The sequence below is a fragment of the Anguilla rostrata genome, chromosome 1, assembly GCF_018555375.3.
Source record: "Anguilla rostrata isolate EN2019 chromosome 1, ASM1855537v3, whole genome shotgun sequence".
In the NCBI taxonomy this organism is placed as follows: domain Eukaryota; kingdom Metazoa; phylum Chordata; class Actinopteri; order Anguilliformes; family Anguillidae; genus Anguilla; species Anguilla rostrata.
The window spans coordinates 16,743,776-16,756,809 of record NC_057933.1 but is presented as its reverse complement, the minus strand read 5'-3'; the positions used below and the strand labels follow the sequence as shown (position 1 = coordinate 16,756,809).

General features: G+C 40.8%; 1 protein-coding gene across 2 annotated transcripts in view; it reads right to left on the bottom strand.

Moving 5' to 3' along the window:
* Nucleotides 1–10,243, bottom strand: part of LOC135250020 (coiled-coil domain-containing protein 9B) — a 43,208-nt gene extending 32,965 nt beyond the window's left edge. The window contains exons 1-2 of one of the 2 annotated variants that reach the window (XM_064325820.1): nt 10,101–10,243; nt 9,078–9,247 (exon numbers count right to left, since the gene is read on the bottom strand). In XM_064325820.1, the coding sequence (XP_064181890.1) occupies nt 9,078–9,247; nt 10,101–10,179 (249 nt within the window). In that variant the 5' untranslated portion in view covers nt 10,180–10,243. Of the gene's footprint in view, nt 1–9,077; nt 9,248–9,582; nt 9,717–10,100 lie in introns of those variants that run through there. The other variant, XM_064325838.1, reaches the window with a different exon arrangement.
* Nucleotides 10,244–13,034: the final 2,791 nt, after the last annotated feature.

Sequence of the window (13,034 nt, the reverse complement as noted above, 5' to 3'; positions counted from 1 at the left end):
ATAGCTGTCCTCCTAATTAATATGACCTCTCAGCCAGTTTACAACTGTACCCAGCAAACCCCAAACTACTGTGCATGCTCCAGGTACATGCTTTACTGAAGACTACAGTGGGCAGGTACATCCAATCCATGGTGAGCGTCAGACAACACCAGCCATGGGCTGCCACTCCTACTGAATACAAACGAAGGGGCAGGGCATTACTACTTGGCTGGAGAGAGGGTAACATAATTCACTAGCAGTGGTTTAAACAGCAAATGTAGTATAGCCCCTCTAAACGAAACATACATTGCTAATGATAGGCGAATCAGGCAAACTGTGATGACAGCAGTTTGTTAGAATTCCATGCGATGAAGCGGTATGCACCCTATAAAGCATCAGACTTTTCCCCCTTCATCGTAGCTTGGTGGCTTATATAAAGAACATTTGTGTAAAAAAGAAATGTTGCATTTTTGCAATACTGGGTTTCACAGGGTTAATTGCAGTAAGGTTAAAGGCCTAACTGTTTCATTCTGCTTTCAGGCATAAAACCCTTACTATATGTGAATAAGTCAATATTGTAATCATATTACATCGATTTATGAATTTTCACAAAAAGTTTGAATGAATTAATTTCACTTAAGCCGCGTTTCCACCGCAGGAACTATACCCCGGAACTAGGAACCTTTTGAGGAACTCAGTGCGTTTCCACCGCAGGAACTAGGGTCTAAATTTAGTTCTGGGGGCTTCGTTTTACCCCCCAAAAGGTTCCTGCTCGGGGGGTAGTACTTTCCGAAAGTACAGGAACCTTTTGGGTGGAGCTTGCAGCGCTGAACATTTCTGATTGGTCGAGTACTCACGGGATTTTTTTGTGTCTATTTTCAGGCGCCATGTTTGAAAATATGCAGGTGCAAACCAATTTATTTTCATAATAACTTCAAATCAAACTTGTATGTTATGCGGCGCAGTAGCCTACTTTTGGTTATAGCCTGCCAACGTCTTGGAATTATAACGTGTGCTCTTCTGTTCTTTTCTTGCTTTAGTATTCGTTTTATAAAATGCTAAGCATTCGTGCTGGGACAGCATATTACGTACTAAAACATTAAAACGGATTAATTCGGTTGCTGAATATTTTCTTCCGGATTTTCTTAGCCCGTTGTAATTGACTCAAAACGTTTGATACAGTTATGTGAGGTATGCGGTAGTTCTGCGTAATTCACATTGGTGATACAGTAAAAGCAAACTGGAAATCACCTTCCGCACTTTTTGTCAGGGTAAAATAACAGGTTAATTCTAGTAATCGTACCTTTAGCTTTTTCAGACTGCCGTAATTTTACTCTGCCATTCTTCAATTCCACAAAAAGACCAGGAAGACTATGGACTAATTTATGGTGCATGGTTCGCATCTGGAGGGTTAGGGTTTACAACGTGTGCATGTTTTCTGCTGTTGTTGCCAGTTATATTGGAAATGTGAATGCATTCTGTCGCTTCGGATGTCAAGACATGAAAGCGAATGTTCGCATAAAAACATAATGAATGTGTTTGAGAGGATATATAAAACAGTTAAAATCTGACTATTGGTCTGTTATATCCTATTTGTTGCATAACGGTCCAAGTTCAACTACCAACGACAGTTTTGCTTGACAACGGTAAAATATGCCCAAACGGCTGCAGAAGAATATTTCAATTCCATGTGATTAAATCGATAAAAATCAATAAATACAAAAGTAACCATATATAGTCATTGTTGGTAATCCGTTGTATATAAGTGGAATAAACCCCTCCGGGCTGTCCCGGTTATTAGAAAATAATGTAGGCTACTTCGGTGGTAGTATGGGGTTACAGAAGAAATCATATGACAGATGGACCGACGACAACGCCGCTTTTTCATACGTCAGTGGGCTAATTTGCCTAATCTTCGCGGGACTTCAGACCCCGGTGGAAACGCAGACAACCATTGGCTGAAGGAACCTTTTAGTTCCTGGTAAAGTAGTTCCTGGGACTGAAAGTTCCGGGTAATTTTGGTGGAAACGCGGCTTTACTTGCATAAACACGGGCTACATATAAGCATGTAGTTCAGTTTTGTTAATATACTGGCATCTTGTGGCCGTTTTCTGTAACTGCACTGTTTATGATACATGTCTGCCTAAAATGAACTGTACATATACAGTATTTGTTATTTGCAGTGCTGAACAATCTCATTTTCTGACAAACACATTTTAATTCAATGTTTGAACATCATATTTGTTTGCTCTTTAGATTCTGAATTAAAGACTGTTTCACCTGTCCACAAAATAAAGATGACTGCAGCAATTTGTTATATGCTTCCAGCGTACAGTAAGGTTTACTGTCAATGTCACCCTGGTTGGGTGACTAGACAAACTGGTTGGATTACTAGGCTTATTTATGGTACACAGACTATAAAGCAGCCTGGATCACCTAGGGGTACGGGGGGTCTTATTCCAGCCAAATCAGTGTGCCCCCACCGGCTGACCTGTAACAAACACTTCAGCTGCTTATTTATTCCCAATTCAGCAATACGTTCCTACCCCTCACATGCAAAGGCCATACATTTGGCTATAGCATGCTGGGTATTACCACAGGTGTACTACTTCCCTAATACCATTCTCTGTTACAACTGACAGAAGGATTTGGACCCAGGCACAGAGATCACACGAAGAGGCAGAGGTAAGTTAAATGGTAAGTCTTTTACTGAGACCTTTAACAAGCAAAAGCAAACAAAACAACAAACAGGATAAAACCAGACCCAGGGTGTGACATGTAGAGACTCGAAGACCAAGCACTGAACTGAGGAAAACCAGGAACTTAAACACACAGCAAAACACATGCAGACAATCACAGACAACAAGCAGACATGTGTGGAATGTGATAAGACAACGATCCAGTTACTGCAATGATTAACAAGTACAAGACACGAAACGCAGGAATCCACAGAACACAAGAGAGAACTAACACCAGGAAACAGGTGGTGACTGCCAATTGGCAACTGGAGCCATGACGTTCTCCAACTTTGAGACATGTACGACGCTAAGCAGCTTACTGTTGCCTCCACCTATAGTACACACCTCAGACTGCAAAGATCTTAAAAGACAGAGATAACCAATTGTATATGTCTGCTGACTTAAAAAAATGATATGGGGAATATGACACTGAGTGACAGCATTATAATACCCCAGGCGTGCAGAGTGCAATTAAAATGGATCAAGGTTTATACAGTAAACAGCATCCTTTGGTTTTATTCCTACAAAAAAGGATACAACACTGTCCCTTGAATTTTCAATGTCCTGCCAATAGTGACAGGAAAACCAACAGAAAACTACAATGCATGAAACTAAAAAACAGGCACTGGCTGTTCAGGCATACTTCCATTAAAATATTTTGAAAATTGAAAATGGTGAAAGCCATAATTAATATATTCAAACCACAGCAAGTGTTCTACTTCCAGGTTCTTTAAAGTGTGTACATTTCATCCAGATTAAGTATTAGAGGTGTTTATTTCAGAAAAATGTCTAAAACACTGTAAGGGACTATTTATTTTCTATTTGAACAAAAAAGTAGTTTTGTTGTTACTGCTTAGCTCTAGTCAACACAGTAGTTCATGTGAAAAGCACAAGTTCAATTCAAGCAGACCCAGTTCTTGATACATTGGCATTTCTAAGATTTCATGGCTAATATCGGCAAAGCCCAAGTCTTTCTTATGTAGGAATGGTTAGACCAGGGCAGGGGAAATTAAAGCAGGGCATTTCAGGATTTTAATATAAGGATAAGGTTCATTGTAGGCTATATGAATATGCATGCCTTCAATAGTTCATACACTCCAACTTTGTACTCAGTTGTGTTGCAGAACAGTCATAATCCAGATACAGGTCATAATAACTTGAGCCTAGCCATTATGATCTCCTTAACGCACTGTAAATGTACTACATGCTGTCAAGAGCTGAAGTTCACAACAGAACTAATCAGTAAGTTGAATCAGACATTTCAGGAATTTTACAGATTATGCTGGTGTTTTCTACAGCCTATGGGGTACCTGGGCCTACAGGTTCTGAACAAAACAAATGTAATGGATCCAAAAAACAGTCAAGAGATTCTCTAGAAGGGAGATATTCCAACTACATGGACATCTGGTGTAAACAATTGGAGTGCAATTTGTAAAACGTTGCACACTCTGTAACCCTGCTCAGTCTTTGCACATTTACCATCACCAAGCGTAAAAAATACAGTTCAAATGTCACTTTTGTTTCAAATCTTATGGGTTTTAAACATTTAAGAGAGATATTCGGATAAAACATTCCTATACAAGTTTGTTTTCCAAGAGTAATGATATGCATCAAAGCAAGATTGAAAAATGATATATTATACAAAAATGTTAAATGTAAATATTTTTTTAATGTAAATGTTACAATACACTTATTTGTATTGTAACATTACTTTTCCAAAGTAATGTACAATAAGTGCATAGCATTTACATGTTAAATGTAAATGTTAAAAATAAATGTAAATGTTAGATATAAATATAAAATGTTAAAGGTACACCTATACCTTTAACATTATAGGTGTTATACCAAACACCTATAGCAGCAGCTGAATTGGCTGCCTCAGAGTGGCTAGTCCAGGCAAATCAGCTGAAGTCATTGAAGGAATGTTTGGAGCTGGGGTAAGAGCTGCAACCAGGTATAACATAAAACAAACTTTAAAATCATGTTGTCTGTGGAACTGTTATTATTTTTCATGGTAGTTCGGCAGAAAACATAACTAATAACTTCATGTAGCCTATGACAGTGTCTAATGACAGACACTAGTCCTAAACTCTGGCCAAACCAGACTGTGCTTTCACCCACGCTCTGCAAAGCTTGCAGCGGAGCTGAAATAGAGAGGAGCATGCTGGGAGCTGGGTGGGCAGGGCTCCTTGTGTCTAACGAGCGGTGCTGGGTGTGGCAGCCGTTAGCCTGTTGAATGAAAGCCAGCCAGCCTGACACCAAGGCTCATTCACACATCCCACAGCAAACTGCTTTTCTAATGCTTCCTTGTGTACCTCTATTATGAATCGCAACTTCTGGAGAAATGTTGCTACGGCAGCAGGATCAGAGTGCTGTCTTTGAGGCGCATGCATGTCTGATAAAGGCAAAGAGGCTTTAATACTTTGTTAATAAAGGGGCAAACTCCAGACAGCTGATGTCGGGATGACAACACCGCTTTTACTTCAGTCACACTCCCACACAGGCATATTTCAGCCTCGAAGAGATAAAAGCTTTAAACTCACTCAAAGGAGCCAGATCGGATGGTATTGCTGGCACTCGTGGGGAACTCGGAAGAAAGATTCCTCAAGAGAACAAAACAACACATACGGGTGCGCACATGCCCGTACACAGACGTGCACACACACGTGCACACACACACACACTACAGTGAGGACCAACATGTAGCTGAAAAGCTCTTAAATACAAAGATCTGTTCTGGAAATTTACATAACGACAACCAAGGTGAAGCACATCTGTTTAGAGCCTAAAAGAGCAACCCTTTACACAGATTAAGCACAGCTCTATTCAGCAGAAAATTCAGGCCCAGAAAATTGACAAACAATCTGTTCCATGAAGCTGGTGATGATATTTAGCATTTGATCTGTATCTGTAATACAGAACAGCCACAAAAAAGTGAGGGGGAGAGTACATAAAGATTTACATTTAACAAGAAGACCCCAGCAAATTCCTGATTATGACAGCATGACAGCAATGGAAGAGAGCATAAGTTTGATTGCATAAAATATCCAAAATGTTTCAGCCTCTGGTATTCTCTATTCTGTCAAAGAAACACACCACTGTTTTTCACTGACTAGACTGCCTCTTTTTCTTAATGGAACACTTCAATGCTGCAACAAAAACAAGCAGGCAACGTGACTGTACGGACAGCGATGCTACGCTATCGCCCAGACAGAGACAGATGCTCATGCAAAATCAACGGCAAGGAGGACAGAAACCAGCGAGACAGGAAGCCTTCGGAAACAAACAAATGCGGCACTGGGCATGTGCCTGGCACAGCCCCCTTACCCCACACGGACAAGTCACTGCAGGTTTTAAAGGGGACACAGTCCACACCACGGGGCAGACAGGCAGGCTGCCCAAGAGGAGGGGCGGAGCAGTGGAACTGCCACTCACCCGCTGTCGCCGCAGTGACGACAAAAGAGCATCCCAGCAGGGTGGAGCGACGCTGCCCATGTGACATTCCACACAAAGCGGGACAATGATTCACGTGCAGGCAAGGATTTTCGCCAAATCGCTCCATACAAAACCAATGCTGCTTTCAAAGTTGTGGCTGTGGTTTGGGTCTTCCGTGAATCCAAGAAATTGGATTTTGGGTTTGGATCATCCATGCTGATCCAGTCTCATTTAAAAGAAAAACCTAAAGTAAAATAAGACCAAAAGGCAAATCTTGAACAATAACTCATTCAGGAAACTCAAGAACAGTGACAAAAGGCATACTTACAAAAACTCACTTCTGAATGTCACTAAAGAAGGCTAATAAATTAATTGTGTACTACCTATGTTTAAACATTTGAGACCACTATTATTTTTCAATTCTGAATTCTGAAACAAACATTCACTCATTTGCTCAACGCAAATTTTTAGAAAGAAAAGTCGGACTCACAAAGGCTGAGTGCAATATTATGCGCCAAAGTGCTCCCAGAGTGTCAGTCCACCAGGTCCTCCCACGCCAGGCCTAGACAAGCCGTCTTAGGCAAAAACAGAGATGCACCAAAAATCTCAGGCAGAGAGTGTGAAGTGAGGAAAGGTCCATCAGCAAGCTGTCCTCAGTGCAGGCGGAGGGGGAAAGGGGGGTAAGTGTGAGAATGGCACCCCAACATACTTCCGCTCTCTGCGGGATCCCCTGAGAGGCAGGCGGGTCCTGAACCAGCAACGACTGGCTCATACAGACGAAGGCTCTAACATTATGCCGATGGAGCAATGGCCAGCAGGGACGCTCCGCCTAGCCCCGCTATCTGACACCCCACATCAGCACCACCAGCGCCAGAGCAGAGGGATAAAGAACACAGTGAGGGCTCTGCAAGACTGCAGCAGGCTCAAACACTGTTCTTTTTTTTTTTAAAGCCATAATCTTTATACGGAGCGAGAAGGAAAAGAATGATACAGTAAGGGGGTGACAGAGTGAGGGACGAGGGAGATAGTGAGGAGAGAGAGAGAGAGAGAGAGAGTGAATGAAAGAGAGCGAGAGGGAGGAAGGGAGAGAGAGAGAGCAACAGAGACTCACAGGTCTGTGCATTTTGGATGTCATCGGGGAAAGCTGGGCTCCTTCCAAACGCGAGGCAGCCGGGAGCGGAGCAGGAGGCTGCATGGAGTCTGCGATCATGCCTCGATTACAAAAAGCCAAGTTGGGCTGCCAGCCAAGAAGCTCTGCACAGAGCGCCCCTGTGAACGTATTTCACAATACCCGCCTGCTCGCTCGCTCGCTCGCTCTCTCACCAGCACTTGCTCTCGGTTAAAATTACCCTTCACACCCCCCTTCCCCTGCCATTCCCCTCCTCCTTCTGAACGTGGTTCCTTTACTCACCACTCTGGCTGCCCCCCACCCTCCCCGACACCACAGGATTTAAAGGGACACAGAGTTACCAAACCACACCAAAAAAAGTCTTCCATGTCCGCATGGATATTCTGTCTGGTTACACTGAACAGAAATTAATACACAGTGTCTGATGAGGTAGAACAAGAAGGGATGAATATAATCCAGTCATATTTTCATTACAATGTACTAAGACATGAAAAAATCACCAGAAGATTTTTCCTTTTCTGCAAGCTTTGAACTGTAGCTGTAACACATAACACATTCTGCATGAAATACAAGGAAGCAGGTGAGCACTGACAAGCAGACAACTTTATGTATGTAAGCATAAAATGGCATTTCTAAGGATCAGGATGGGTTTAAGTGCAAGTACATGTACGGGGGGGGGGGGGTTTACTGGAGGGCTGAAGGGGTGCCTCAGCCTGCACCATTTCCCACACTGAAACATGCAGCACATGCAGCCTCCTCTGCTGGCCCCACATGCTAATGGACCAGGCAGACGAATGGCACAGTCTGCTCTCAAAGGCAAGAGGCAAGTTTAAAAACGTGTGACTTGCATACTTGGGAGTCTTCCCAGAGTGCCTCATGGACACACACAGTGGCCCCTTTGATGCAGCTTAAGGACTGCATCCCAGCACTTTTTCTTGCAGAGATTTCACATTGCGTACATTTCTAGGAACTTAATCTTAAGGGTGAAGACATATTGGTAATTAAAACATTTTAAGAATGCTTCAAGAAAAACAATGGTAGCCTTAAATTTTCCTAGGAGCACATGATAAAAAAGGGGCAATTAATAGTAATATTAAATAAATATCTTTACTATTATTAGGGTATGGACCATACTGACATGATACAGTCAACACTACAATGACATTCTAGTAAGTTTCTCTTCGTTACAGTTATGTCCACTTCGATTTGCCACATCAAATCCATATCCCACATGATAACTATATGGATAATATAATATCCATATCTCCCCATCCCTCCCTACCCCCCTGTAAATGACTGTAAGCTTAGGGTTGTAACTAGGCAGCTGTTTCGTAGGTGACTTGGGTGCATTAACTGTCTTAACTACTGCTTGTATTTTTTCCATAGACTGCGTTGTTGCCGTTCTCGTTGTTTAGTGTTAATCAGTAACCTTCAGGGTCCAAGTTGAACTATGCGGTTGTTCCCTGCACTTGGACCGGTACTTCTCTCTAGGGGTTTCGTCATACTTGTTCCTGGTTATGGTTATACACTTTGTTGTACGTCGCTCTGGATAAGAGCGTCTGCCAAATGCCTGTAATGTAATGTAATGTAATTATAATTTTCGAGTTGTTTTTTCGTATAATTTCTAGTTGCGCATTTTGGTACACCGAGTAAGAAAGTTAAATTAAGTATTATTTACATTCTGGTAACGGCAACGGCAAACATGAAGTCCAACCACCCAGAAAACTGATGGACGCAATTCTAAAATGCACTTAAAGTAGCCTAGTTGCAGCGCTCATTTGACATGTAAACATTACCTCATCCACGTCGGTATGCATTGAAACGTCTTCATGTGTGTTGGCGTTTTCGTCCATGCCTCCTTTATCGTGCAAAGTCTCATCAAATTTACTCATAATAAAGGGATCACTTATGTATCCACGGTCAGTCGCATGCCAGTACATTTCCTCCATGTCCAGCTTCCACGTGCCTAAAAGGTCAACAGGATTCATTTAAAAAAATACGGCTAATGTTAGCCAAAAGTTAGCTTGCAAGCCACCAAAAAATAGGCAGCTTGCTTCACTGAATCAAGACTTAATGGCACTTCCAAACGATTATAGGCACCACTCATAACTACATCCTTATTTTAGGGGAAAACGGTAAAATTGCTAACATAAGCTTGCAAGTAGGCTATAGCAAGTTCACCGGTGGCAATTTTGATCAGCTGCACAGGCTAACAGGCCTATTGATTCATATTGTGTAACATATTTAAATGTCAGTAGCGCAATACTGAAATCGACAACAATATCATACAGAACAATATACCTGGAATATAATAAGCCAAAGCGGAAGCCGTTGTTGCTTCTATGTCGTTGCGCTATACACAAAAATCGGTCATGAGAACTGTTTTTGTGAGGCGCATGAACATGTGCTGTTTCGTTGTGAACACTAGAGGGAGAAGTTTCCTAATTTCTTTGCGGTTTCAACGAAAGTAAATTATGCTTTGCAAACCGACAGAGTAGTGCTTTTGGATGAACTGAATTTTGGGAAAAATTATCAACAATTGTTCCACAAATTCTTGAACATATAAACAGGGCTAAATGTATGATCCAGATGAAAATTATGTTTGACAGTCAAGATACTGCCACAGACTGAAAGACAAACGTAGTCATAGCCTACTATTTTTTACTTTGCAAATTATCTTCCCAAAAGAACACAGTCCAAATTCCCGTTGGAAGCAACGGGTGCACTAGTCTAAACAATATCCTTAGTCGGCACCACGCTGTTCTAGTGGGATTTCATTGGTAAAGTAAAACCCGGCGACACCCGGCCGCAACACTTACATGGGCTCGCGTTGGTTTGTTCTCCTGTGATTGTCACTGAACGCAGCAGCTGTATGATAAAACACATAGTTTCACACATCGACCGCAAGGCTTTATGTATAGGCTACACTCGTTATGGTCAGCATGATTATTATTTGGAAATGAGAAAATAAAACATTAATTGGTTATCTTAAATACCAGATGCCTGGCAACAGTTGCTCATTGCTAAGCAAGCACACCTTGTTGACAGGGTTGATTCAGATTTTTCACAGATTGGGTGTAGTCTACGCATGAGTGGGTGAGTCATTAATACCTGTACAAACTGAAGGACAGATTCTTTAGAAAGAAAGTCACTGTTATTATGGGCATTATTGGGGCAGAGAGGCTTGTGTTGTGAGACGGACACTCCCAGGCTCTGGGTTTATCTGTTCTGTCACAGATTGAAAAACAGGATTCATGTACACCTAGGTGTACAGAAAAGAAGTTCCTGGAAATAAATCTCTTATAGAGAGTGGGGTGGTTATGAGTGACGGAGACTCCCAGGTCTGTGCATTTTGGAGAGAGAATATTAAGGCTGAATGTTATGTTATCAAAATAGTATTCACACATCTAAAGTCTTCCTTGCAAAATCAACCCTAGCACTTTGTAAATAGTGTATGCAAGATATATGCAGCTTGGTCATCACATGCATGATCCAGAATTCTGATTCTAAAAATAGAGGTCAAGGCATGCATGTACCATGCTGTAGTCTTTGCAACTCATGCCAAACAAAGTCAACAAAAGACCCGTTTGCCTGTTTCACAAGGTAAAGTATGTTAGACAGACCGAATCCAGTACTAGGTGGAGTTGAAGGCGTAACAATGAAAACAGGAAAATACACCTTATCCACAGAGGGTTTTCTATTCTGCTGGTATGTTACTACCTTTACCTCTCTGCTTTACTCCACAGCAGTGCTATTTCTATTTTTGAACAATCACAATCACACCTTTTAATCTGGAAATGACTGAAGCAACCTGCAAAAAGCACCAACTGTAGTACAAATAGCAGCAGTCACTCTCGCGAATGTCATTCAGATTTTCTTCGTATTTCTGAGGACACAAGTTATTTTGATGTTGTGTTCTACATCTTCTATATTTTTAAATATATGGAAATGAAAGAAATACATGGTATGCATGAGAGCTAACCCGAATTCAGTGTCATATCAATCAAATAGGTGCATGCTGCTAGTTTTTTTCTGCTATTTGTTCAAGATCACTCTTTTTCATCCTAATACCTGACGACAGAATTAAGTAATAACAGATTAAATATTAATAACATATGACAGACCAATTATTACACTGCAGAGCTGAGAAGTATTTCTCTTGTTGATCCTTCTGAGAAGCTCATTTCAGTGAAGTGCTACGTAGGGTACGTCTTGTTCCAACATGAGGAGTTGATGGACTACATTCTGAGCCATTAATCAGTGTCTAATGCATCAAGTGCCTCCTCAATGCAGAAGTCTTTATGTGAAACTACATATTATATCATATGTGTAATAAGTAGGCCTACATATGAGTCGAAAGGGTCATTGTTCAGAGAACTGTGAAAAGAACCATGTTGTTCAAAAGTGGTTGTTTGTGGAAAAAAACTGGCTAAGGGTGAACCATTCATTATTTGGATCTCTGTTGAATCTATTGCAAATAATAATAATAATAACAATACTAATAATAATAATAATGATAATAATAACAAATGAATTCATTTTAAAATCTGGGGGTGAAGGAAAATAATTTAATAAAAGCACTGATCAATGTCAAAGCCCTGAAAGTACTGACTAATGTCAAAGTGGCGTGTCAGGTGTATGTCCTCCCCATCATTCATTTTGCTGAATAGATTTATTGCACTATATCTCAACTAACTAGGCTACTCAGACTACATAGTGCAGTGCAGTCGATAAGGATCTGGACAGTGATACAATTTTTGTTGTTTTGGCTCTGTTCTCCAGCACAGCAAATTTATGGATTTAAAATAAAAGAATGAATATGAGCTTAAAGTGCATACTGTCAGCTTTTATTTACGGGCATTTACATGCCAAGTAGTCTGTGTAGGAATTACAGCCCTTTTTACATGTAGTCCCATTTTGCAGGTCTTCTGCAGTTTGCTAGATGCATTATTGGGCAGATCGCTGTCTTTGCTTTTACTGAAAAAGGGAACGCCTCAGACTCCACCCTTCCTCATACAGTAACTTTACCTTAGCAGTCAGGTCAAGCTCCAAGCAGTGAATTAGTCAAGATGTTGCTTAATCATGCAGCATTTTTTTACACAGGTTTAAATATTGGGTTGGGTGGTTCAGATATCGTCTCATAACTTTTCACTGACACAAACCAGCCTGTAGAAATCACCCCATGTGTTTTCCATTGGTCTTTTATAAATTCAAAATAAAACCTAAATTGTGCTTATTTTACACTTTTCCTAAAAGAAGTGTAAAACGTGCGATAATAACTGGGAATGAAGTTGGTTAAAATGTGCAACACAACATTAAGAGATTTATGCTTTATGATTGCTTTATAAACCGTAAAAAAAGAACCACCCAAACAAACAACAGAAACATAGCAGGAACACAACCTGAGGGTTAACGGGCATAGTCATTTTACGTGACACAATCTGAAGCATTGTCACTTATTACTGCCAATCCTATAATTTACTTCTAAATCTGAAAAGACTTCAATTAAATACATTGATTTTATGGATTTTTCAATCCTCCAAATGTTTGGCAAGATGTATCTACCTCATCAAATCTTTGTGCGTACTTTATTAACATATCTTGTGTTGCCTGTACAAGAAATGCTTTTATGCCTAATGTAACTGACCTGGAGAGAACTCGAACTATTGTGTCATGTTTGTTTGACTGGTAGATCATGTCTGCACTTGTGTGTTAAACTGATCTCACGTGATTGGAAGAATTATTATTACTCC